At 34.2% G+C, this 26,979-nt stretch overlaps 3 protein-coding genes across 3 annotated transcripts; all 3 read right to left on the bottom strand.

The window, feature by feature from the left end:
• On the bottom strand, nucleotides 750-2,573 carry LOC18612488 (fasciclin-like arabinogalactan protein 2). The gene is made up of 2 exons (XM_007049306.2): nucleotides 1,950-2,573; nucleotides 750-1,742 (listed from the first exon to the last, which is right to left on the bottom strand). The coding sequence occupies exons 1-2, from the start codon at nucleotides 2,469-2,471 to the stop codon at nucleotides 1,065-1,067; spliced, it is 1,200 nt and encodes a 399-aa protein (XP_007049368.2). The 5' UTR covers nucleotides 2,472-2,573; the 3' UTR covers nucleotides 750-1,064.
• Nucleotides 9,148-9,861, bottom strand: LOC108661337. Its single transcript, XM_018117318.1, has 3 exons — nucleotides 9,854-9,861; nucleotides 9,422-9,703; nucleotides 9,148-9,361 (listed from the first exon to the last, which is right to left on the bottom strand). The coding sequence occupies exons 1-3, from the start codon at nucleotides 9,859-9,861 to the stop codon at nucleotides 9,148-9,150; spliced, it is 504 nt and encodes a 167-aa protein (XP_017972807.1).
• LOC18612486 (nuclear transcription factor Y subunit B-3) lies at nucleotides 22,648-23,900 on the bottom strand. The gene has a single exon (XM_007049304.2). The coding sequence runs from the start codon at nucleotides 23,691-23,693 to the stop codon at nucleotides 23,052-23,054; it is 642 nt and encodes a 213-aa protein (XP_007049366.2). The 5' UTR covers nucleotides 23,694-23,900; the 3' UTR covers nucleotides 22,648-23,051.

Below are 26,979 nucleotides of genomic sequence, written 5' to 3'. Positions count from 1 at the left end.
ATCCTTCCCCGGGCGTAACCGTACTCCCGAACCTAGATCCAGAAAATTGTAGACCGGTTTAAGGTTCTTTTCGGTGGGCTTAAAATGAATTTAAGTTCGCATCGATTAGAATCGAGTCAAAAGGTGGCCAATCACACCTAGAAAAAAAAAAAAGATTGGTGGCGACTCCTAGTTTTAGAGTTTTCATCGCGTCTAGCGGTCGGGTTTCTGGACCCGCACGTTACGACAGTGGGTTTTGGTTTTAAGGCTTGAAGGAAGGAATGAGTGTTGCTTGAACTAAAGGTTTCCTTACTGGTTTTGACTCTCTCCCTTTAAAACCTTTATTAATCTGATACCATGTTAGTTAATCAGAAATCTTAAATAAGATGAAGAGAGAATAATAGAAATAAAGAAAAAAACAAGGAACTGATCTAATATGTTTCATTTATTCACTGATACTTATACAGCCATAAGCATGAAAATATATCAACATAACTTCAGAACTAGGTAGCCAAATCTGAATGAAATGTCACTTACTGTAAGCTAAATGTACAAACAACAAACTAAACAACTTATGGCAGCATAAACAAGTTACAAAAGTATCTCTGCCACTAATGAAGCAATAGGGAGGAGGGCCTACAGGGTATTAATTAGGACATGGGAAAATGGAATTTCCAGCAATGTCCCACATTTATATTTTAATGCTAGATCTAAACAGATGTAAATCATAATTATAAAGATTTCCTTACAGCTCATAAGGAAATTAACAATTTAAATAAGAAGAAAAGAATATTGCATTTACAGCTCAAAGAAAATGCATTATGTTCTTATTCTATACAAGCAAATAATGACAAACAGGCAAAAGAAGAAAGAAAATGACCCATGCATGTGGGACTGATCACTTATTGCTCTTCTGCTCACAAGACACCAGAGAAATAGAGGGAAGAAAACAAAAGGAAAAAGGAAAAGAGAAGCAAATTTCAAATCTCTCACATGAATAACGACGCCATTGCCCGTGTCCTGTGGCTTACAAAGTATTCTTTAATGCTTTTGTATCAATCTGAATACATCTGTAATCACTATATTCACATCAACGACACTCCAATGCACAGGCTGAACAACACCATCACTAATCTCCTACCTTCCAATCCCGCAACCCCATTTTCATCATCAGCCGACTCATCAGCTGGGTCACTCTCTGCCGGCGCATCGGATTCTGGTGCATCTGCAGCCTTGTGCTTGGATTTGGAAGCCTTTGGTGCCTCAGCCTCTTCCACTGTCTTGAACAACTCCCTAGGCAACAACACCTTATCAATTTTGTACACAATCAATGGCTCTTCATCCTTCAAAGTCCCTGTAATTTTTGCCGTCATAACCTTAGTCTTCAATGTCACGACCTCGCCGTCGTTTTGCACGGTGAAATCAAACTTGTTTGCTCCATCTGTTGCCAACGTGTTCACAATTCCATTGCTGGATTTCAGCGTTTGCATGGACTGATACACAGGAATTCCATGGTACAACTGCAGGGACACTTTCTGGGCTGCTGTCAAATTCTCGTATTTGGGCATGAATCCTTTGATAACAGGGTCAGTCGGGCAAAACACTGTTAAACCTCCATCAATGTTTTCGTTAAATGTTGCATCAGCTCCTGAAGCCTTCAGCAAGTCAGCAAAGGCTTTACAGCCTTGCTTTGACATTATTTCTGTCAGATTAAGCTGGCTTGGCTCTGCGGTTGGTGCTTCAGCTTCAGCTGAATTCAAAACCTGGATCAAAATTAAACATCAGCTAATCATCAATACTACAATTGACATCAAGAACTATTTTGAACTTGAGCTTAAATTAGTATTCACTCAAACTGTTATAAGTAGAGATTCTAACTCGAATATAAGAGTATGAGGCCATATTGAACTGAACTTAACTTGTGTAAGACAACAACACTACTTAACATGTTAACTAAATTAATTATGTACCTGACTAATTTGTAAGACAGAGATATTATAAGGAATCTCTGCTACGGATTTTACATAAACAGCATCAAGTTTTCCATTGTTATCTTCCGCCCCAAACCCAACTTTTCCACCTTTAAGATCAGTGATGTTGATGTACCCTGAGGAACCTGGAGCAGCACCAGTAGCCTGGAACATGGTAGAAGTCAAAGCTGTTCCATTGGTAATCTGGTGAAGCTTCTTGGAACCAAAGTAGTCGACAAGAACATGGAGAGAGAGGACATTCTTGACAGTGTAGAGGGAGAGTTGTTTATCCAAGAGAGCTGACATAGCAGCATTGTCCAGGGCTAGAACAGTTATGGTTTGCCGCCGGTTGATCTCTGAAGCCAGGTGAGTGGTGGTGAGGTAGTGGTTGAAGGTGGAAAATTCAGGGTGTTTGGCGAGGATACGTGTGATGTTGTGTGCATTCGAGGTGGTGGAGGAGGAGAAGATGAAGAGGATGAAGAGAGCAAGGGAGGGAAAGAGGGTGGGGGTTAGAGGTGGCATCTTGGAGGTGGAGGAGAACAATAGTGGGTTGGGAGTTGGGAACTTGGAAGAGTATGATGGTGTTTGTGTTTAAGTAGAGTCGAGCTGGGGAGTTTTTGGAGTATACTTTGGGGGTGATCACTGCCAACTAAGTAGTAGCTGGGATGGGGCCCACACTTCGGTGGGTCCCTTATCCTCACTTTGTCCTACAATGATTCCTTTCTTGCATAACGTCGATGATCAATATTCATTTGGGTACTATTGTAAACACAAAAGTTAAATCAAGTAACCTTCAAGCAAGGAGGTAAAAGTGGGACAGAGACATGTCCAAACTCAAGAATGCCTTCATATCCCGTTTGATAGAAGCGGGACTGGGAGGCAAGGAAACTGTGTTTCTCTTCTTTTCAGTTGGGGAATCTGCTTTTTTCCCCCCACATGACTGTAAATCATGGTAGTTAAGTAGGCAAGCGGTTGGAACTTGGTATATTTTGCTTGGCTTCTGGCAATTCATCTTCTCACATGTAAAGTCTGAATGAGGGAATTAATGTGTTTTGCACCTAAACCAAAACAAAAGAAAGAACCTACACTTATTTATTATGATTCTATGTCTGAACTTAACATATATTCTTCCAAAATCTTTGCCAAAAACACTAATAGAAAAGGAACCAAATTATCTCTTGCAGCAATCAAAGTAATTGGGTGGCAATGGATTCATGTGGTACAAGAACTTATTTTTGAAAAGGACAAAGAAGATATTAATTAGGCAATATATATATATTCCATGGAATATCTCAGATATAGCTTATGAAGGGTCAGATTTCGTTTTTGTCTTGCTATAGAAAAGATCATCAAAAAGCTGAAGCAGAAAAATGACTACTCTCACCGGTGGTTGTATTGAGTAGGTGATCTTTCTTTCCGCACTTATTAATGGAACAGACCCAAGAGTTTGTATGCTGAGTTTCCTTTCCCTGGAATAATCGTAGATTTTGTCTGACGGAGCAGAATGACCAAATTTGGAACAGCACTTGAGTAGATTTTTTCATTTTTTCATTGAGACGCCACACACCGACAGATCATACAACATTGCACACTGCAAATTCACGTGGGTCCTCTTAAAATGATGTTAGCTCAATTATTGCTAATCATGTTCAAATCATGCATAATTAAGTTTTTGTTGATATATATATGTGGCATGTATTTAATTGGTTTTTCTTTTCCTTGGTATATTGTTCGACCATGCAAGAAAGGGAATTTATTCGTCGGAAGGACGTTTTATACACATATTTTATTTTCTTTTTCGATGGAAAAAAATAAATATATTTTTCTTACACTAGGTAGTGAATTGAGGATTACCAACAGGCACCCCTTCCCCTTCGCTACACTACTAAAGGAAGACGATGGCTTCTTCTAATGCATGCCGGTCTTGACTAGTTGCGCCTACTTTTTATTAGTTTTCTGGAGATTAATAAGAGTGGTTAGGCTGTGGGAGCCACACGTGTCGGCAGAAAAGTGCCAGATGGTGTAGCCACGTCAGCAGAGCTCCACCGACAGTCCCTCTTCTTGCATCCGAATAATAACGTTTTTGACAGTTGGGATTTTGTTTTCAGCTGATGGATACTGCGAGGCTTTTGTTTTGATTCTGATGTTATTACCTGCCATTATCGGCACTTAATTGAGGGATTTGTCTCTTCGTTAATGCATTGATTTTAAGCGTCATGATATTGATATATATATTCTACCGGTCACTCAATCCATATATGGATTAAACTTTTCATTCCAACCCCCCGTCTTAGATGATGTGTTAATGTGTTGCAGCATTTCCAAGTTGCAACATATTAAATTTTAAACCATAATTATTCAAATAATGTACAATATATATATATATATATATGTTTTTGATATAAAATATAAAGAAAGATATAGTACGAGAAGAATTGAGAGAAGAATTTAGAGGAGAATTGAGAAAAAAAGCTTCTAGTTTATTTTTCATGAAAGAAGAACTTCTAGTTCGTTTTTCACTACTTTTGATTATTTTTTATTATCTATTTTTTATCAAGTACAAAGCCCTATTTATAAGGTTACGTAAATGTGGATATTAATGAACCTTCATAAATATAGACATTGATTATGAATGGAACTTGGAAAGTTGGGAGATTCAATAGACACATTCATTTATTCATAACACTCTCCCTTAAATGTCCATTGTATCATGAAAACAATGCTTTAAAATTCTACCTCATTAAAAAGCTTAAGTCGAAAAATCTAGTGGGACAAAAACCAAGCAAAAGGAAAAAATACAAAGCACTTAATAATTTCTCCCCCTTCGACGAAGCACCATTTCAAGGGCTTCACAGGACATGCTTCAAACTGCCTCGTTAAAAACCTTAAGCCAAAAAAACCTAGTGGGACAAAAATCAAACATAAGGGAAAAAGAGTACAGTGCATAGTCCATAATCTGCTCCCTTTCAATTGAGTCATATTGCCACTTTTGGGGCATTTGATACTTTGTCGGTTCAAGGGCAAATTAATCTTGCATCCTATTAACTTGCCGCATTCCAATGCCATATACTAATTTCTCAAATGTTGACATTGGCAATGATTTGGTAAAAAGATCTGCAAGGTTATCGGAATAGCAAATTTGTTTAATGTCAATGTGTCGACTTTCTTGAAGTTCGTAAGTATAGAAAAATTTCGGTGAGATATGCTTGGTCCTATCTCCTTTAATATATCCTCCGCTAACTTGTGCAACACAAGTAGCATTATCTTCATAAATTATAGTGGGAGAATTTATAACCGGTGTTAAACAACAGAAATCATGAATATGCTCTATAATGGATCTCAACCAAACACACTCTTTTCTAGCTTCATACAGAATGATAATCTTAAAGTGGTTGGAGGATGTAGCTACTAGCGATTGCTTAGTAGAGTGCAAAGAAATGGCGTGCCGTTATAGCAAAATAAATAACTAGTTTAAGAACGAGCCTTGTATGGATCAAATTTATATCTTGCATCACCATATCCAACTAAACCAAAGTTACTGGAATCCTTGGAATAATATAACCCCAAATCTATGATTCCTTGGAGATAACGAAAGCTATATTTTATCCCATTCCAATGTCTCTGGGTTGACTCAGAACTAAATCGGGCCAACAAATTTACTGCAAAAGCAATATCCAGTCTCGTACATTGTGCCAAGTACATCAAAGCCTCAATAACATTAAGATATGGTGCTTCAAGACCAAGTATTTCCTCATCAGATTCTCTAGGACGAAACGGATCCTTTTAGAGATCAAGAGACCTTACAACCATAGAGGTGCTCAATGGTGAGCCTTGTCCATGTTAAAACGTCTAAGCAATCTCTCAATATATGTTGACTGATGGACAAGTATTCCATTTGCTTTGTGCTCAAGCTCTAGATCAAGACAAAGTTTGGTTTTACCCAAATCTTTAATTTCAAATTCATGTTTCAAGCATTCAACAATTTTAGATAACTCTTTTGAAGTTACAATCAAATTCATATTGTCGACATAAACTGCTATTATAGCATATCCAATTTATAATTCTTAATAAACATGTATGGGCAGATAGGATCATTATGATGCCTTTCCTTAATTAGGTACTCGCTTAAGCGTTGATACCACATGCGATCAAATTGCTTTACCCCATACAAAGATCTTTGCAACTTTATCGAGAATAAGTTGCAGGGAATGAAGGCTTCAGGCATTTTTAATCCCTTGGGAATTTTCATATAAATATCAGAATCTAATAAACCATATATATATGCCATCACAACATCCATAAGACGCATTTTCAATTTTTCAGAAACTGCTAGGCTAATAAGGAAATGAAAAGTAATCATATCCATCACAGGTGAATATGTCTCATCATAATCAATCCCAGGTCTCTAGGAGAAACCTTGGGTAACGAGTTGGGCTTTATACCTCATGACCTCACTTTTCTCATTTCATTTCCGAACAAAGACCCACTTATATCCAACAGGATTTACATTGTCGGGGGTTCAAGTTATAGGCCCAAAAACCTCTCGTTTAGCTAAGGAAGCCAATTCAACCTGGATTACTTCCTCTCACTTATGCCAATCTTGCCTTTGATGACATTCAACAATAGATCGTGGTTCATAATCATCATTCATAATCTCATGAGCAACTGAGCATGCAAAAGCATCATTGATCATTATCTCATTCCAATCCCCAATCTCATTACAATATATAATGGAAATCTCAGTATTCTCGGAGTCAGTGATCATTTCATGGGTTTGTGCCTCTTTAAGAGCAATAAGCTCTTCTGGAGCAATTCGTGCCTCGTTAGGGGCAATGGGCTCTTTTGGAGCAATTTGTGCCTCTTTAGGGGCAATGGGCTCTTTTGGAGCAGATTCGTGATTCCTCCCCCTTCGTTTTCGAGGAACAGTGTCTTTTGATCTTATCGATCTTCCACGCTTCATGCGTGGACCATTTTGATCAAATTTTAGCTTGTTCTTCGAGAACAACAATCCTAGATGGAGCATTCATAGTTGAAATATGAGATTTTGTGACGTTGGCAACATCATTAAATTCATCAGAAAGTCTATTGGCAATATCCTGTAAATGGATTATACGCTACACCTCATTTTCACATTCAAGAGTTTTTGGGTCTAAATGGGATAAATTTTTCTCATCCTAAGAGAAAATCTCAACTTGTTTCTACTTCTCAGCCATGAAAGCCTTAGTTATCCCAATTGATGGAAACACTATCTCATCGAAATGACAATCTGCAAATCTGGTAGTGAAAAGATCACCCATCGTTGGTTCCATGAACCTAATAATGGACGGTGAGTCAAACTCAACATAAATGCCCAAACGACATTAGAGACCTATTTTAGTCTTTTTTGGCGGTGCTACAAGCACCTGCACAACGCAACCAAAGGTGCGTAAATGTGAAATATCTGATTCATAACCAAAAACCAACTACATGGGGGAATATAAGAGACTAGTAGTGGGGCACAATCTAATTAGTGCTGCCACATGCAAAACTATATGACCCCACGCTGTATAATTAAGATTTGTTCTCTATACTAGAGTACAAGCTATAATTTGGATGTGTTTTATCAAGAATTCTACCAATCCGTTCTGAGTATGAACATGTGGAACTGGGTGCTCAACCACAATTCCCAATGAAGTACAATACGCATCAAAGCTCTTTGATGTAAATTCACCAACATTATCCATCCTTATACTCTTAATTGGATAATCAAGGAAATGTGCTTGGAGTTTTACAATTTGCGCAAGTAAACGTGCAAAAGCAAGGTTACGCATAGATAACAGACAAAATGGGACCATCTGCAAGATGCATCCACTAATACCATAAAATATCGAAATGACCCACTTGCCAGTTGTATTGGTCCACAAATATCACCCTGGATTCTTTGCAAGAATGAAGGGGATTCAACATTAACCTTTGTCATAAAAGGTTTAGTAATGAGCTTTCCTTGTGAACATGCTTCATAAGTATAATCCTTGGACAACAAAGCCTTTTTATCCTTTAGAAAGTGTCCTTTAGTATTTTGGATTATCCTACGCATCATCGTAGCTCCCGAGTGACCTAGACGATCATGCCAAAAGCCAAACTCATTGGGATTTACCAGTCTCCAAGACATGGTAGCGTAAACTTCAATAGCTCTAATAGGGACACAATACAATCCTTTAGTTAAAGCTTTCAACTTCTCATGGATGGTCTTCTGGCCCATCTTATGAAAGGTGATGCAAAGAAATTCTTTATTTTGCTCATCAATTGTCTCAAGATGGTACCCATTACAACGTACATCTTTGTGACTAAGTATATTCCTCTTTGATCTACTTCTCAGCAATACATCCTCAATATGCAAAGTGGTGCCATTTGGTAGAACAATTGTGGTATTCCCTGAGCCATCAATAATCCCAACAGAACTTGATACTGTAGGAACATTTGCCTTACATAATGCCATACTTGAGAAAAAGTGCTTATCACGAAGAATGGTATGTGTCATTGCACTATCAAGAAAACAGACATTTTTCTTTTTCTCAATGGTTCCCATTTGTACTTATATTGACAACTTCAGGTGTCACTTGTATTAACAACTTCAAGTGTCAAAAATTCACAAATTAGTTATGGGATAATAATTTTATTTATGAACAATCAAGCAATAGTAATACATTGAAAATAACATTAAAATTCTTCGATCCCCAGTCTGAGCTGACTCTTACCAATTTGATGCCTTTTCAGGGTCCTCAAAAAAATCAGAGACATCCAATGATGTTTTTGCTTCTACAAAAGTAGAAGGAGTCACTTCAATGGAGGTATTATCAGCCTTAACGTTGTTCATAGCATTTTTAAAGGCATGAGTTTCAACTCACTTGCCCTTATCCTTTAGGGATGCCTGATATAAATAAACAAAATGCTTTGGCGTACGACAGGTACGCGACCAGTGTCCAATCATGCCACAACGATAGCATGGGTTATGCACTAGCCCGTCATGAATCAAGCCAAGATTAATTTGCCTTGGGTGTTTATATCTTCTACCATCCTTTTATGGGTTATGCACTAGCCTATGCTCACGACCCTTAAATCGGCCAATACTATTACTAGAGCTGGCATTTGCTTCAGGCAATGCTTTTGAGCTAACAGGTCTAAGATCATGATTTTTAAGCAATAGTTCATTAGTCTGCTAGGCAGTCAAGAGGACAAAAATCAACTCCGAGAACGTCTTAAATTGACGCTGCCAGTATTGTTGTTGCAATACAATATTTGAAGCATGACAAGTAGAGAAAGTTTTCTCTAATAACTCTGATTCAGTGAGCTTAACACCACATAACTCCAGCCGTGAAACTATATCAAATAAAGTCGAGTTATAATCAAACACTGATTTGAAGTCTTGCAGCCTAAGATGTTACCAATCATATTGTGCTTAAGGAAGAATAATAGTCTTGGTATGATCATACCTTTCTTTCAATCTCGTCCACAGTATCTCAGGATCTCGGACAGATAAATATTGAGTCTTCAAGCTCTCATACAAATGACGACGAATGAAAATCAAAACATTCGCTTTATCTTTATCATTTGCGTTTCCGTCTATAATAATTGCATTAGCAAGACCTTGCCCTTGAAAATGCAGCTCAACATCAAGGCACCAGGACAGATAATTGTTTCCACTCACTTCCAAGATGTGGAACTTGGGCTTTTCAATATTTGCCACAATATTGCATACAGAAAAATTTGGACCCCTAGATTGGGATTCTCAAAGGTCTATCACCGTTTCAGGGGGACAGTCTATCACCACTTCAAAGAGATAGAGATATATTCTAAATCTTTAATCGGCTTTAGGCTTATTAGACCATACAAAAAAAACTAAAAATCTAATTGAAAAAATATACCTTCTCATTACCTTTAAAGACTCATGCTGATAACGTAATATAAAATATAAAGAAAGATATACTAAGAAAATAATTGAGAGAAGAATTTAAAGGAGAATTGAGAAAAAAACTTTTGGTTTATTTCTCATGAGAGAAGAACTTCTGGTTCATTTTTCACTATTTCTGATTATTGTTGATTGTCTATTTTTCATCAAGTACAAAGCCCTATTTATAGAGTTACATTGATGTGGATATTGATGAACCATCATAAATATATACATTGATTATGAATGAAACTTGAAGGGTTGGGAGATTCAATGAACACATTCATTTATTCATAACAGTTTCAATATGTGCATTGTTTACACAAACTATCATTATTTTTGTTTTTTCCACTTAAATCTCAAAACATTTTAATAGCACAACTTCTTACTATATTATATATCTTAATTGTACATGAAATAGTAAATATATATGAATATTAAGACCACATTAGGTAGAAGGATAAATAATTAAATGTAATAAAGAATAAAGTAAGAATGAAGAAGGAAATAATAAAATATTATCCTACTACTTAAAATATAGAAAGGACCGCTTTATCAAACAAATAAATCTATAGATTCAGGTAAGTTACATATATGGAATACTATAAGCTAGAAAGGCTGTGGAAGTGACAAATGGATTTTTTTTAGTGATGGATTTAAAAAAGTTTTGCAGTGGCATTTTTTTTTTCTAAATTCTCCAATGAGAAATAATTTAATGAGTCTCAGGAGAGTTCCCAAAAATTTATCATTTCAACATGTGGAAAAATTTCAAATAATCATAAAGAGGAATGTAAAAATAATTTAAAGATGAAAATGAAAAATATGAAATTAGATAAAATCGTAGGATAATTAATAAAGAATAAAAGATAAAATAAATAAATAAACAAAGTCTTAAATAATTTGAAATTTACATCAGTATTTTATAATTTTTTTGCATCGCATGCATTTAAACTCAATTTGTGCAAAATGAAAGTCTGGCTAGTGATAGAATCTCTCAAGGTATTTATAGTGACAAATTTCTTGAAAAATTTTTAAAATGAGAAAATATTTCTAATATTCTGTAAAACTATCGGAAGAACTCAGAAGAATTTCAATACAAAAGGTTTCATTTGCTACTAGCAAGTGTTTAATGCAATATATATAATGAAATAATTAAAAAAAGAAGTAAAGTAAAATAATGATAAGAATATTAGGATAATATCAAACACCATAAAACTTATAAAAAACTAAATAAATCTTAAGAAAGGAAAAGTGAAATGAAAAATAAAAAGATATGAATATAAAATTAAAAGTAAAAAGCATACCTTTATTACGTAAACCAAAACTTACCCTTTTTTAATACGTCAAAGTCAAGTTTAACATTTCTATCAAAAACGCAGATTCACTTAATAACTTAGTTGGCTATCTTAATTATTTAGCAACAAATTCTAAAATCTTAGAAAAAAAAAAGAGAAAATATGAATAATAGCTTTGGGGTGAAGGAGAAAAAAGAAAGAGAAGAAGGAAACGGGCTAGGTCTAGTCTAATAGCTCTGGGCCCCCTTTGATTTGGGTTTTAAACCTATATGCCTTTGACCCACTTTTTTGGACTATTTTATTTGATTTTTTTTATGTTTTTTTAATTTTTTTCTTTTTTTCTATTTTCATTTTTAGTTACTTATTAGTTATTTATTTTCATTTTTTAGGTATTGATTTTGCCAAAGTGTTGGTAAAACTCAAGAAAAGTTTCTAAAAAATATTCTTGATTTTCACCAAAGTGTTGGGATTAAAATTCCAGTAAAATGTTTTGAAAAAATTCTTGGTTTTCACCAAAGTGGTGGGAAAACTCAAGAAAAGATTTTTAAAAAGTTCTATTTTTTGCTAGAGTGGTGGGAAAACTCAAGAAAAGTTTCTAAACCAAATTTCTTAGTTTTCACCAAAGTGGTGGGAAAACTCAAAAAAAGATTTCAATATAAAAAATTATAATAAAAATAATTATGGGAAATAAAATTAAATATGAAATTAAAGTTTATTTATCAAGATTAAAAATAAGATAACACATGATTAATTGATACCATTCTCTGAACAGACGTCGTGAAGGTGCTAATACCTTCCTTAACCCTATTTTCGAACTTAAATTTGTTTCATAGACCAGAATTTATCATTTGTAATGAACCTAAGTCAAGCATATAACCTCATTAGAAAAGATAGATCCACTTAGGTGGCCAATCACACTTAAACAAAAACGATTGATAGTGACTCCTCTTTTACGTCGAACGGTTGAATTTTCAAACTCCCACGTTATGACATGATCCTTGTGGTTTTGTAAGAATGAGGTAGTTTTCCAGGGAAAGTAACCTAACTATGGTCTAGTCCTCAACATCATCAAGATACAGCTACCTAATTGGTGCAAATCTAAGTGGCCCTTCATCCTAATCCCAACCATTGATCCTTTTGACATCTCAAATGTTAGCAAAGTGAAAGCCATCCGAACAAAAGTTAAATAGATAAGCCTCTCTTTAAGCTTCTTCAAACTCAATGTTGATTACTTAACACTTGGAGAACTAGGCCCTATAAGGATTGGAAGAGCCTTAAAGGACCATTCAAGCACCATCAGAGGAATTTTTCTCTAAACATGTTGGTTTAAAGGACTCTGACGCATGAACGTCTAGGATTGTATTTTATTTAATTTAGTTTTTTTTAATTTTAGTTTATTTTGGAGTTTATTTTTTTATTCTATTTAGATTGAAATATTTTTCTTATTTTTATTAGGATTTTAATACTTTTAATGATTATTAATTAATTAGGCTAGTCATGTTATATTTTATTTAAATCTCTTGTTAACTACTCTAATTGTATTAGACAGTTAGAAGTAGAGTTTTATTAGGATGCGGGCCTATAATACTATAAATAGGATTCTTAGGCTTAGTTATGAGACATTCAAGTTGATAGTTAATAAATAATATTTTCTTAAACATGAATGTTTATTTCTCTAGGCTCTTTTTAAAAAGTAAGAGGTTTTAGTATCTTTGGTCTAACCAACCAAAGTGGGATTTTGGCTATTGTTTTCACCTTAGTGGGATTTTCAACCTTGCCAAGATTGGTGATTCACCTTAGTGGGGTTTTCAACGTCGTCATAATTGGTGTCTTTCACAACACCCAAGTGTCTTCACAACGTCCTGGTGTCAGTTTGGTACCAGAGCGAGAGGATCATTATTCGCTGCGTAGTTGAAGTTTGCTGTCAGGTTTTGACACTCCTTGTTCAGGTGACTTTGTCTTTTTTATTGTTTTATAATTCTATTATTATTTTTTTCCTGCATCATAACATCGTCATCACCATATCATCACTACCATAATTGTTGTCCCTCAAAATGCTATCAAGACATCAAAATCGTCAAACACATAATTACTAGATCAAGATTCAAGAATTACTTTGTCAAGTTCGAGAATTACAAGAGCAACTTGCAAGACGTGATGCCGCTCAATTCAACTACAGTAGCTCAAGTGATGAAGAAGATTCTGTGGATTGGGAAAAATTAGAACCAGTTTATGATGAATATGATGACGAAATAAAGGATGAGCTAGAAAATTTCAACAATGATTAGATAGAAGAAGTTTCTGCTAACTATGGTGAAGCTCTTGTTATTTGTCGTAATCTCAACATTGCTATGATGACTGAAGATGAAAGTTGGTTTCATCATAACATATTCTATACAAAGTGCACATCCAAAAAAAATGTTTGTAATGTCATTATTGACAGTGGAAGCTATGAGAATGTTGTTGCCAACTACATGATGGAAAAGTTGAAACTTCCAGCTGAAGTACATCCTCATCCTTACAAGCTACAGTGGCTGAGAAAAGGAAACGAAGTTAAGGTAACAAAGTGTTGTTGTGTTCAATTCTCTATTGGAAATAAGGATGAAGATAAAGTCAGGTGTGATGTTATCCCAATGGATGCATGCCACCTGTTGTTGGGATGCCCATGGCAATATGATCGTCAAGCTCAGCATGATGGATACAAGAATACTTATTCCTTCATCAAGGATGGAGTAAAAATTATGTTGACTCCATTAAAGTTAAAAGACCGACAAAAAAAACAAGAGGAAGATAAAACACTTATCATTGTGTCTGGCTTAAACAAAACTTATCGTGAGTCAAGCCTCTTATACCTCTTATTAGTTTGTGAGAAGAATGAAGTATCTTCACCCTTTTCTAAAGATGTCAAACTCATAATTAAAGAGTTTTGCGACATTGTACCTAATGAAATGCCTCATGGACTGTCACCAATGTGAGATATTCAGCATGCCATCGATTTCATTCCTAGTTTTGTAATTCCAAACAAGCTTGTTTATCGCATGAGTCCTCAAGAGCATAAGGAATTAAAACATCAAGTCAAAGAACTTTTGGAGAAAGGCCTATATCGTTTTCCCATTCTTAGACTTAATGATTTGTTGGATTAATTGCTTGGTGCTGTTAGTTTCTCTAAGATCGATCTATGTAATGGTTATTACCAAATTTGAATACGACTTGGAGATAAATGGAAAACAACTTTCAAAACACCAAATGGATTATTTGAATGGTTAGTGTGAACCATGACAGTATGTGGATCCAAACATCTACGAGAAGTATGTCAAGGCCTGCTCGTCGAAGCCGAGTTTTTCTAACCCAAGGAAAATGAAGCAAGAACGTATAGGATTATATTTTATTTAATTTACTTTTTATTAATTTTAGTTTATTTAGGAGTTTTTTTTATTCAATTTAGATTGAAATTCTTTTCTTATTTTTATTAGTATTTAATACTTTTAAGGATTATTATTTAATTAGGCTAGTCATGTTGTATTTTATTTAAATCTCTTGTTAACTACTCTAATTATATTAAACAACTAGAAGTAGAGTTTTATTAGGATGCGGGCCTATAATACTATAAATAGGATCCTTAGGCTTAGTTATGAGACATTCAAGTTGAAAGTTAATAAATAATATTTTCTTAAGCAGGAGTGTTTATTTCTCTAGGCTCTTTTTAAAGAATAAGAGGTTTTAGTATCTTTGGCCTAGTCAACCAAAGTGAGATTTTGGATATTATTTTCACCTTAGTGGGGTTTTCAACCTTGCTAAAATTGGTGATTCACCTTAGTGGGGTTTTCAACATTGCCACTATTGGTATCTTTCACAATACCCAAGTGTTTTGACAACGTCCTAGCATCAAACTCAAACTATGTCAAATTAATGACCATCCTAGAAAGGTTAGTGTTTTTCTTTTCCATACAATAGGTAACTTCTCACCCCCTCATCATAAACAATGACTCCAAAAATACGATATTATGGGCTACAAACCACTCATTTATTTCCTCAAATATGATACACATAGCAAATCATATAGAGGCTTACAAAAAAGGACTATAGAAATTTGTTGTTTGTGCATATCCTAAAATTGGCGAATCACTTAATTAATGGGCTAGCAAAGTCTGGTGCATCTTGTGGAAATGCTCTTCATGCTACGTTGTAATGCCTATAAGTGACAATTTCTCTCTTATGCAAGAAAGGTAAACAACCCGTTCTTATCTTTTTAATTACAAAGTTTGCCTTTCAAAAAAAAAAACATGATAACACAAATTCGAAAACCACACAAAACCTAACATGTAATCATAATTAATTCATGTAATCAACATATACCAATAGTAATCATCACAATAATGATTTATTTCATCTCTAAAGCCATTATTCATGATTTGCACATAAAATTAAAGATAAAGCCATAGTTCTTTATGGTTTTAAATCCAAACTATGGTAGCTTTAATACCTAAAAACGTTATGTATAATAAATTATACTTAGTTCAAGATCCACCATAGCAATAATTTAGAACGCATAAAAAAGAATCTGATTTTTTGTCCATAACTACAGTATCAAAAACAACATGTTAGAAACATTAGCTCAATGAATAACTAACAATGATGTCCAAGATGAGGGTGAATTGGATTTTAATTTTTTTTTGAAAAATGAAGTGTGAACTGCTATAGTCGACTATGGAGAAACTCTTGTCGACTATGATTATATTTCCCTTTAGTTAAACCTTTTCAAAAACTATTTAAACAAAAAATATAGTTAACTATGAAGATTTGATAGTCGATCCTAGATGAGAAACTTATTTTTAAAACTTGTAAGAAAAGTTCTACGGAAAACCATGATAAGTATGAAAATTTTAATCATGTCTACTTAATCAAATATGGGCAAATAATCACTTTGAAATGTTTAAAATGTTTTTCAAGTTGAAATCAAATGAAAGCAACTTAAGAAAAATATTTCAAGAAATAAATAAGTAATGATGGTAGAGAAGGATTTAACAAAGAAGCAAATTAAGATGTGAAGAATATGAAATCAAACCACAAGCAATTTATGAAATAGGTTTTCTTGAAATGAAATATGGCAAAACAAAAATATAATAAAATGAAAACACTAGGTAAAATTGAACCTTCCTCAAAATGGATTTTGTACTTGTGTCAAAATCAAAGTAGATGATTTTTCTAAATAGGATTTCAATAGTAAATCACAAAGCATAAAAGTAAATCAAGACATAAAGATTATATAGTGGTTCAGCTTTCTCAAATGCCTACATCCATTCCCTTGGCAACCAAGGAATTTCCAATCTACTAAAAACGATTCTTACTTTTTAACGGGATGAAGTGATAGCCCTTACAATGGCTTTTTCACTAGATCAAGTGATAACCCATGGTTTTTAACAAGCTCAACGACAAACTCATACAATGGCTTTTTTGGGGATCAACCATAAATCTTACACCAACTTTTTATGATATTAAGCGATAACCTATGGTTTTTAATGGGCTTAACCACAAGCCCATACAATGACTTTTTTTAAGATCAACCATAAGCCTTACACTAGCTTTTTAAGACTAAGTTAGAACCTTTACAAGAATAGCAAAAGTACCTCTAAAAGATAAATTTTGCTAAGTGGGGACAATGGAGGAAGAATGCCTAACATTGGATATGAAAATGGGATTTCAAGATGGAAGTGAAAACACAAAGAAATTTTCGCTTAAAAAGGCTAGGTTTCTCTCATTTTCTTTCAAGATTTTAATCCTCAAGAGTTTGGCCTTTTTCTTTCTTCTTTTTGTACTTAAAATGCTTCCAAATGGTCCTTTTTATAGTTAAAATAGTGTTGGAGATGTTGGAGGTGATTAGAGCAAGAAACTAGTCGTTTTTCTTTTGAATTTTGTATCTAATGGTCATCTATAGTCAAGTATAGAAGTTCTCTAGTCGATCCACTTCCAGAAAGCTTGTATTTTTTAAGCTTGGCTTGGTGTAGTTGACCATGGCTTCATCAAGGTCGACTATGGCTTTTTAATTCCTTAAATTTTGTAAGTGTTCTGCCTCAGGGTCGATTATAGAGCCTATAGGGTCGACTATGGTTGTCTTCTTTTAAGTTTCCTTATCCGTTCTTGCCTGTTCTTCCATAGGATTGACTTGCCTTGCTCTAAGATCGATTGAAGCTTTGTTTCTTTAAAATTCCTTGACATTTTAGCATGTAACTTTGGCCATATCTTCCTTGTGATCAAATGTTGAGTGATGACTAAATTTATTGACTTGAAGCAAGCTTGGTGTATTGTAGATTAATGATTTTCAAATTTTTTGAAATAAACTTCACCATTTGAGAACCTATCTTGCAACTTCAATATTTTAAAGGTAAATGTTAGAGGGATCATAAGCAGAACTCTTTTAAGCAAATTTAACAATCATACAATTAAGTCATTCAAGCTTGTAGACATTTATAGAACAAGTGTTTGATAATTCAATAGCTTCAAGAATTTACACAACTAAAACAATTAAGCTTGTAATCATGTAAGAACAAATGTATAAGAATTAAATCATTTCAGGAATTTGTCAAGGATCACTCAAATAATGTTCAAGCAAATTTGATCATTTTATTATAATTAAAACTATAATCATTTTAAAGCTAACACAACACAATCACTAGATTAACTATTAGAATTCATTACACATACACATATACACATATATGCATATATGTACATATATATATATATATATATATATATATATATATATATATATATATATATATATATATATATATATACATATATAGTGAATTCATAGTCTCACCCTATTGTATGATTTAGGGTTTCCTAAACATGCTTACATCATTAAGCCCACAAAAAATATTGGAGTTTAATTTACTTTATCATTTTATGGATTATAATATTATCTCATTTTACCAATCAAATTAATTTACCTTATTTTTGATAAAATATAAACATAAATGGTATAAATTTACGTTTTAATTACACAAAAAAAATTCTAATACTAAGTACAAATGATAAAGTCAACATGATATGGTCTTTGTGGTTTCGTAAGAATGAGGTAGGTTTCCAAAGAAAGGAACCTATTTAGGGTTAACTCGTTGACATCATCAAAATATGACTAGCCCATTGGTGCAAATCGAAGTGGCCCTTCATCCTAATTCCAACAAACAATTTCCTCATCGATACCTCAAACATCTCAAATATTAGCAAAGTGAGAGCCCCTTGAGCAAAAGCTGAGTGGGTAAGTGGGTAAACCCCTTTTAGGCTACTTCAAACTCAATATTGATGGCTCAGCTTGGAAAACCAAGCCTTGCAAGGGTTGGAGGAGTCTTAACTCTTAAGGGACGATTCAAACATCTTTAAAGGGATCTTCTCCAAACATGTTGGTGTAAAAGACTAACTATGCTGAATTAATAACCATCCTTGAAGGGTTGCTATTATTCTTTTCCACACAATGGGGAATTTCTCATCCCCCTCATCATAGAGAATCACTCCAAAAATGTGATTTTATGGGCTACAAACCATTTGCTTGTTCCCTAGAATATAATCCACATAGCAAATCTTATAGAGGCCTATAAAAGGGACTACAGAAATCTATTGTTTGTGCACATCCTAAGAGAAGAGAATCACTTAGTTGATGGGCTAGCAAAGTCTGGTGTGTCACACGAAAAAGCTTTTCATGCCACGTTGTACTGCTCTTCATACTAAGTTGTAATACCTATAAGTGGCAATTTCTATCTCATGTAGAAAGGTAAACAACCCTTTCTTATTGTCTCAATTAAAAAGCTTGCCTTTCAAAAAAAAATAACATAATTACACAAATTCAAAAATCACATAAAACCTATCATGTAGTCACAATTAATTCATGTAATTAACATATACCAATAGTTAATCATCACAATAATGATTTATGGTGGTTTTAATACGTGAAAATTTAGGTATAATAAATTATACTTACTTCAAGATCCACCATAGCTATAATTTAGAACACACAAAAAAGTACTTGATTTTGTATCCATAACTCTAGTATCATAAACAACATGACCACTAGATTAGCTGTTGGAATTCAATGCATTATGATCTTTCTCTTCCTTTTTTGCAAGTCTTTGATGGGGTGAGAAATTGAATGTACTGGATAAAAAAGAAGACCTAACCTTTTTTTACATAGTAAATTCCTAGTCTTACTTATCATATGATTTAAGGTTTCTTAGACAGACCTACAACATTAAGTCTACATAGAATAGTGGAAGCTAATTCACTCAACTATATCATATTATGGATTATCATATTATCTTATTACATAGATCAAATTAATTTAGCTTCTTTTTCATAAAATATAAACATAAATAATATGAATTGATACATTAATTATACAAAAAAATCTAATACTAAGTAATAAAGTTAACATGACAGTGATTTAACATGATTTTTTAGTTTTAAAGATCAGACCTATTTAGTGGAGCTTAAAAAGAGGATAGGCTAGTTGAGAAGAAAGTTTCTTAATCGTTGAGAACCAGATTTTGAAGTGCTCAGTAAATAGGTAAGGATGGACCTAGGTTGATACAAGTGGTGTTAGATGACACCAAGGCCGACCCTTGCGTGAAGCCACCCAAGTAAGGGCTTTAGGGCTCCAATTTGGAAAGGCCTTATAATTTTATAATATAATTTATTATATTAAAAATATATAAAAAATTAAAAAATAAAAATAATTAATAAAATTAACTGTTTTTTCACTTCCTTAATTATGTGCCTAATAAATCTCAATTTTTTATCACTTTCTAATTTCTATAATGCTATATTATTTCCAATCAACTAACGGTCATATGTATTTAATCATCTCTGACAACTATTTTTTTCTCACTTATCTCTCCTATTTCCAATCAACATATTTAATAATTTCCAACAACTATTTTTTTCTATATATAAAACCAATTATTTTTTTTTCATTATATAATATCTACTTTTGAATTCTTCTTTTCTCATTTGATTTTTCTTCCTTCTTCCATTAACTTCAATTTTTCTTCAAAGAATACACAAGAAGTCTATTATTTTATTATCTTCATAAAGCCGTGAGCCTCATTTGCGGTTTTCAATAAGCATTCAAAAATTAGGTACTATTCTTTTAATATTTACAAGCTTTTCTACTTTAATTTAAAATTTATATTATATTGTTATATTGCTTTTATTTTATGTGATAGTTGATTTATTTGAATTAAAATTTTTGATTGTTCATTTTGTATTAGTCATTTAAAAAATATAAAAATTTTACATCTCAAAAAGATAGAAGAATAAAATTTTAATAATTTTTTTTAATTTTAATAAAAGAATACCTCATTGAATATTTTGCATTAACCCTTTGAATTTATTGAGCCATCTCTGGATAATACCACTTAAGTGTCAAAAATCTCTACTAATTATATTACTTATGTTAGAATTTTATATAATTAATGAACTCATTAATTTTTTTAATTATTATTATTATTTTAATTATGATAGTATTTTAAAAAATTCTTGAATCCATCTCTATAGATAGGTCGATAAATTTTCAATTGACCAGCAAAAGGGTTAATGGATCCTAATAAGCAAGCAATGTTGGATAGGGAGGCATATATCGGGCAGTATTTATCATAGATAAAAACGGATCTTTCACAAATGAATGGGAGAGGCAAAGAGACAAAAACCTAAAAGATTTTTTTTTTCCTTGTTTAAGCAAACAGGTAGACTTACTCCATTTTTGTTAAAAAAAAAATCCAAGTCAATTAAGAAAGGAGCAAAATATGATTGCATTAAGCGAGTGGTTTAGAGTTAGACAGTAGGCAAAGCAGTGAAAAGGACCTATATTGTCGCATAAGCCTTTGTTTTCCTATTTGGAAAACTTGCATGGAGGAGCGCAAAACTGTGGAGGTGCCTTTTTGCCTGTTCAGCACAGCAGTGGGCCTAGGGTAGGGCCAGATGGGCATTTTCTTTTTCTTTTCTGCAGCGACCTTGATTAATATAAAGTTGACTTTATTAGGTACACATGATCAGCTCCGAACTTTGCCAATCTTTGTACTTTGCGCTCTTCCTAAAGCCTTAAAAGCAAAAGAGAAAAAGAGCTCCACAAACTTAAAGATCTAACTGCTTATTATCATTTAATTACTCGTATCTTCTTTCCCAGAGTACACTGTTTGGTTTGCTTGAATTGTAAGAGAAGCTCTTCACAAATTCTTTTACCCTTGCCTTTGATAAAGGAAAAAAAAAAAGAGGGAAAAAGATGGTGTAAGATGATGAAAAGGAACTTTGCCAAATTTAAATCTTCGACTATCAATGAATAAGACATATGTTCTTCCTTATTTTAGATTATTTATACCAAATTAATAAGGAAAAAGATTTATTTATTTATTTATTCATTTCTTTTTCTTCCAACCAAACAATGTCCTCCTCAATTGAGACCTTATAAATGTTGAAAAGGACAAGATAAAAAAGAAATCAACAAAAGAATGGACAACCGCGAAGACTTCGATGAACCTGAACTTGATGTAAAGTGGGGTTTCCTGTTAAGTTACTGTTACTGTTGCCCACTTATAAAAGGCTGACATAAATGCGCTGGTGGCACCTCCAAAAGTCTCTGACTGGCTACTTCCACCCAAGATCGCAACTAAATGAATAGCAATAGAGCAGTAATGTTACCGAACAATCTGCTTGTCTTGGATGGGCAATGGTTTTGAAAAGTTAGGCGCCTGACACCTCCCCTCTAAAGGCCAAGGCTTTAGGTTCCCTCAGTAAATGCTGTTAATTTACTGGAGAGAAACATTTCCTGAAGGAGGGTTAAGTGCTGGAAATATTTCATAGAAGACAAGTAAGAAACCAAACTGGAGGCTGCCAGCTGTGATCTACATTATTAGAAACTTGATTCTGAAAAGTATGAGCATGTTCGGGTTTCCGATCCAACATGGTTTCAACAAGTGGAAACCTAACCAGGAAAAAGTTCAAGTATTTTTACCCACACGCAGCAGCAACCCAAGGGTGCAAAATCAACTGGCCTAAAATATGTCCAAAGAAGCAGCATAACCTTAAGACTAGATGGTTGTTGGTTATATATTTCAGTTTCTTTAGACAGGAGCAATAATTGACCCTAAAATTGGAATTGTGAAAGCAAAGTACATGGAGAAGATCTAATGACAGACAGCCCGCGTTTATATGGATGAGGTGAGGATGACCCCTCCCTTCTTTTCTCTCTTTTTCAGTACCCAATTAAGCACAGAACACATAAGAGAGATGGACAAATGGCAAAAACAATTTGGGGAACAAAAACCACAATATATTTCTCTCCCTTTCCTAAAAAAGAACATGTCCAAACAAAGTTTCCTTTTCCTCTAGATCTGTCAGAGAGGCTCTCTCAAACTGTCAGTTCAACTATTCCTCTAAATCCAATTCCAATGCAGCCAGACCAGATGTAACACAAAGGCATACATAAAAGCGAGGAAAGCTAAAAAGTAGACTTCTCTCATAGATCAATAACAGAACAAATCAAATGGGAGAGCAACAATCCATCTCTCTACATAAATCTAGCAATGTCCATATCATACACACAATTTAATTTCATTTTTTCTTCCCATTTTTTTTCATGAGACTACTTGACTCTTCTTATCATTAGAGGTTACAACTTTTTACGATGCATCATTGCTCCTTCTCCTCATCTCCTTCTTCTTGCCGACAATTACATATCCATTAAAATAAAATAGAAATAAGTAAAAAATACGAAGAAAATGTACCTAACAAATTAAGTTAATGCTTAAAATTACTGACAATTTAAAAACTCAATCAACAATTAACATTAACAGTTTCTTAACCCTTCCCCCGTAACCTACCAACAATCTACCTTGATCTAACAGCAGCTCCGCCTCCTGCTCCACCACTAGCGGCGGCGGCCCCACCTTTCCCCACACTCATCTGATGATGAAACCCACCAGAACCGTACACGTGGCCCTGATGATGCCCCATCATCATCATCCCACCATACATCCCTCCTCCGTTAAACCCCCCACCACCACCAGAACCTACTCCACCTCCACCAGTACTTCCTCCGCTACCTCCGCCACTGGCCCCGCCGGCGGAGCCACCACTGGCGCCATCTTTTTCTCCTCTTCCCATAGAGGTCTTCTCTCCTTCCATCTCCCTATACTTCTGCAAATAAATCTTCAAGGGTTCCACATACTCTTCGAAACCAAGCGTCGTCATGGCCCAAAGCAAATCATCGCCGTTAATCGTCTTCCGCTTTTCACGCTGACACTTGTCGGAAGCTTCGCCGGTGATGAAACTGATGAACTCGGAAACGCATTCTTGGACCGTTTCTTTAGCGTCTTTGGAAATCTTAGCGTTTGCCGGTAAGGCCTTTTTCATGATCCTGCTTACGTTGGCAATCGGTAAAAACCTATCTTGTTCACGCGCTGACGTTTCGCTTTGCGCGTTTCCTCCGCTGTTGTTTTGTCCCCCTGATTCATTGTCCGAATCCGCCATCAAAAAATAATAATAATAAAAATAATAATAATAAATCCCACAATTTTGCTACAAATTAGCAGAGAATTAGGTGGTTTGGTGAGGGTAGAATAGGGATTTCCCGGTGAGCGTGGTTGCTGGTCGGAAGAAGAGGGTTCCGGGGAAAGAGGAAGGAGGGTCGGATGCAGAGAGAGAGGTTGAGGTTGTTAGAGTCCGTTGGATCGATGGGGTAATAATGCATCGGGGATGACACGTGGTTAGATATGGACCGTTTGTTTGTCGATAAGAGTGGACTAGGAAGCTGAAATTTGGGTCATTGGATTGTGGGCACCGGAGATCCAAACGGTTTGAAAATGAGACACGTGGTGGAGAAAAGAGAGTGCGTTTTCTGAAGCACGAGGGAATCTTTAGGCGGCTGCTGTGGCTTGGCGATTTTAGCTGGCTTCAGCTGAATAGAACTAGCAATGGCAACTCATATCATCCATACATCATCATTTCTGTTGTCACACGTGGCAGCTCATGAACCTTTGATGTTGCATGTGCGAAACTTTCCCAAATTTCTTGGTGCCCGATTTTCCAATATGACACGTGAAGCTGGAAACTTCGTCTTTTTTCTTTTTAACCCCTAACCTATATATAGAATATATATCATTTGAATGTGGCAACTTATTTTAATAAAGTGCTTTTTTAAAGTAAAAAATTAACGAGTTACCACCTATGAGTAGAATACTTGACATATTTTTCGAGTCTATCCAATGAAGAGTTAAAGTCGTTTTATTAATTTTAAGAAAAATATGAAATTAATTAAATTTTATTTTTGTTAAAAATCATTATTTGAATTTAATAAAGTATAATATTTTAAAAATTCTGAATTGTTCACAAAAAATTAATTAAATTTTTATTTTCTTATTACATTTAATTAAATTTTTATAATTTTATTTTAGACTAAATAGACATTTATTAATAATAATTGATTAATTATCATTAATCAACAATTATTGATAGATGATGACGTAACATGTTTATGTGCCATGATAACATAATTACGTTATATTTTTATTTTTCACATCAATCTTACGTTAGTATAAAATGACAAATAATGTTTTAACAGTTAGTCAACCGTTAATCGTAAATGTCTATGTCATGACCCGGAACTACCCATCGAGCTTGTGACAACCGTCGCGACGTCCTGATAGGCACTCATTACCCCAAATGCCGATCGAAACCCCGCAAGGCTTAGCATCAGCTTCCGCATCTCTCCGGTGAGCGACAGTTATTAAATATTACATTTCAAGAAATCATAAGTCTTTTTCAAATAAAAATAATAAAATATTATTTTTTTTGCTCACATGGGCATTTTCGTCATTTTTCTTCGAAAACATCAAAACCCACCAAAAACATGGTGTAAAAGATAAATATGTTCATACATACTTTAAATCAGATAACTGAAGTATAAAATTTCTTTTACAGTGACACATGGGCTCCCAACTGACCAAGAAGGTGTAGGGCTACGAACCCTTACTTTCTAGGATGAAACTCTGAGATTAATTCTCGCCTTAATCAACTATCAACAAACTGTCCTGAGCCTGAAAAATGGATAGGAAGAGGGGTGAGATTATAATTACATAATCCCAGTGAGTAAACAATTACCATCAAAAGCATCTAAAGCCGAGTAGATGGAGACAATATAAAAACATTATATCTCAATAATATTCATAACGCAAAATTTGTTTCAATCTATACCAAACAATTTATTTTCATCAAAATTTCCCGGCTTATGAATTTCTTAAACTTGGCCCTTGCCAGAATCATTCTCGCGGGTACCTTCGTCAAGGTATCCCACTGAAACCGTCAAGGCTGTTCAATGACCCATACCCATAAACATGTTTTCACATCTGACACACAGCCGTTCCTTGGCGTTGGCTGAGTCTCACTCTCACATGGTGGCTCAAACGTGAGGTGCACTCAAATCATACCTCAAGAGATACTTCACCCAACATCTCCCCCCAAAGGTAAGTATATAATTGGGTTACCATGCCCCTCTCATAGGCAGTCCATGGAAACCCCCACCACTGCAGTGACTGTTTAATATACTACCAGACCTATAAAATTTCCAGTAGCATAATATGGTGAATAAAATTTAATCTAGTCTACCGAGACTAATCCAAAACTGTTCATATATTTCATGCCAACCCCAAAAACTTAGTCATCATGCTACCATAGTGTCATAAGCCCCAATTTCAATAACATATAAAATCATAAATTTCAACACAGTCTCCATATACTCAATTTTCCCAAAACAATATTTGATTTCAAAACCAATATAAATCTCATTTTTATTAAAAAAATATTTTAATTGGAAAATATAATATTTTATAATTTAAACTCACCATTCAATAAAAGCATCAAACAAGTATAATTACTCTAGATATTTAAAACGATAAATTATCCACTCACAGTATTAGGAGTAGAAATACTCATGTTTTCAGTCCGCGGGTATAGGCCTTTACCCTTATACAATGGCTCACCACCTAGCCATAATCCATGACACATATTCCAATTAAATTATATCTAATAGTCATAAGCTATTTTAGGCTCGATGTATATGCATGATATGATATGCAACTTATCCGACTACTGCTTAAAGGCGATGTTAGCCTATTTCGGTCTTTTACTCGATAAATCGATATACGCATCCGTTTAAATTCTAAATTAATTTTTTTCAGTTTTTATACCTCAATTGCACCCAAATTGACTAAATGTCTCTCAGGGTGGTGCAAATTATCAGCCTCGACAATAAATTACAAAAATACCCCTAGTGGGCAAAAATTCATATTTTTGCTCTGAAAATTCCCATTATTTTTCTAGGCTCATAATTCATCATAATTTCTTAAATAAACATCAAGATCAGCAGCCAATATTCCCCTAGAAAATTCGGCATAATGGGTTTCAATGGGAGAAAATTATTTCTCTAGCTTATTTTTGCTATATTTCAATATAACCTAACTAAAATCACTTAATTCAATTAAAATCAACTAAAACTCAAGCTCAAAACTCATCCATGGAGGTTTGGCCAGCATGGGTGTCCATACCCACTTTCTAATTTTGCATGGAAATGAGAAAAAAATGCATGGGTAGTGAAAATCACAAGGAAAATCAATGAAATTTACCTTTTTAATGCTTGATTTCTTGATTTCTCTTGATTTTTCGCAAATTTTTCAGCTAGGGTTCTTATTTCTTTTCCCCCTTTTCTCTCCTGGTTTGGATAGCTTGAAGAAGATGAGAATTCTGGTAATTTTGGCCTTTT

The sequence above is a fragment of the Theobroma cacao genome, chromosome 1, assembly GCF_000208745.1.
Source record: "Theobroma cacao cultivar B97-61/B2 chromosome 1, Criollo_cocoa_genome_V2, whole genome shotgun sequence".
In the NCBI taxonomy this organism is placed as follows: Eukaryota; Viridiplantae; Streptophyta; class Magnoliopsida; order Malvales; family Malvaceae; genus Theobroma; species Theobroma cacao.
Note: the sequence above shows the minus strand (reverse complement) of the source record. Positions and strands in the feature narration are given on the sequence as shown.

Coding starts and splice junctions, on each gene's coding strand:
- LOC18612486 (XM_007049304.2), bottom strand. CDS start 23,693: ATGGCGGATTCGGACAATGAATCAGGGGGACAAAACAACAGCGGAGGA.
- LOC108661337 (XM_018117318.1), bottom strand. Junction 9,362..9,421: donor TGGACGAGATTGAAAGAAAG/GTATGATCATAC, acceptor GTAACATCTTAG/GCTGCAAGACTTCAAATCAG.
- LOC18612488 (XM_007049306.2), bottom strand. CDS start 2,471: ATGCCACCTCTAACCCCCACCCTCTTTCCCTCCCTTGCTCTCTTCATC. Junction 1,743..1,949: donor CTGTCTTACAAATTAGTCAG/GTACATAATTAA, acceptor ATTTTGATCCAG/GTTTTGAATTCAGCTGAAGC.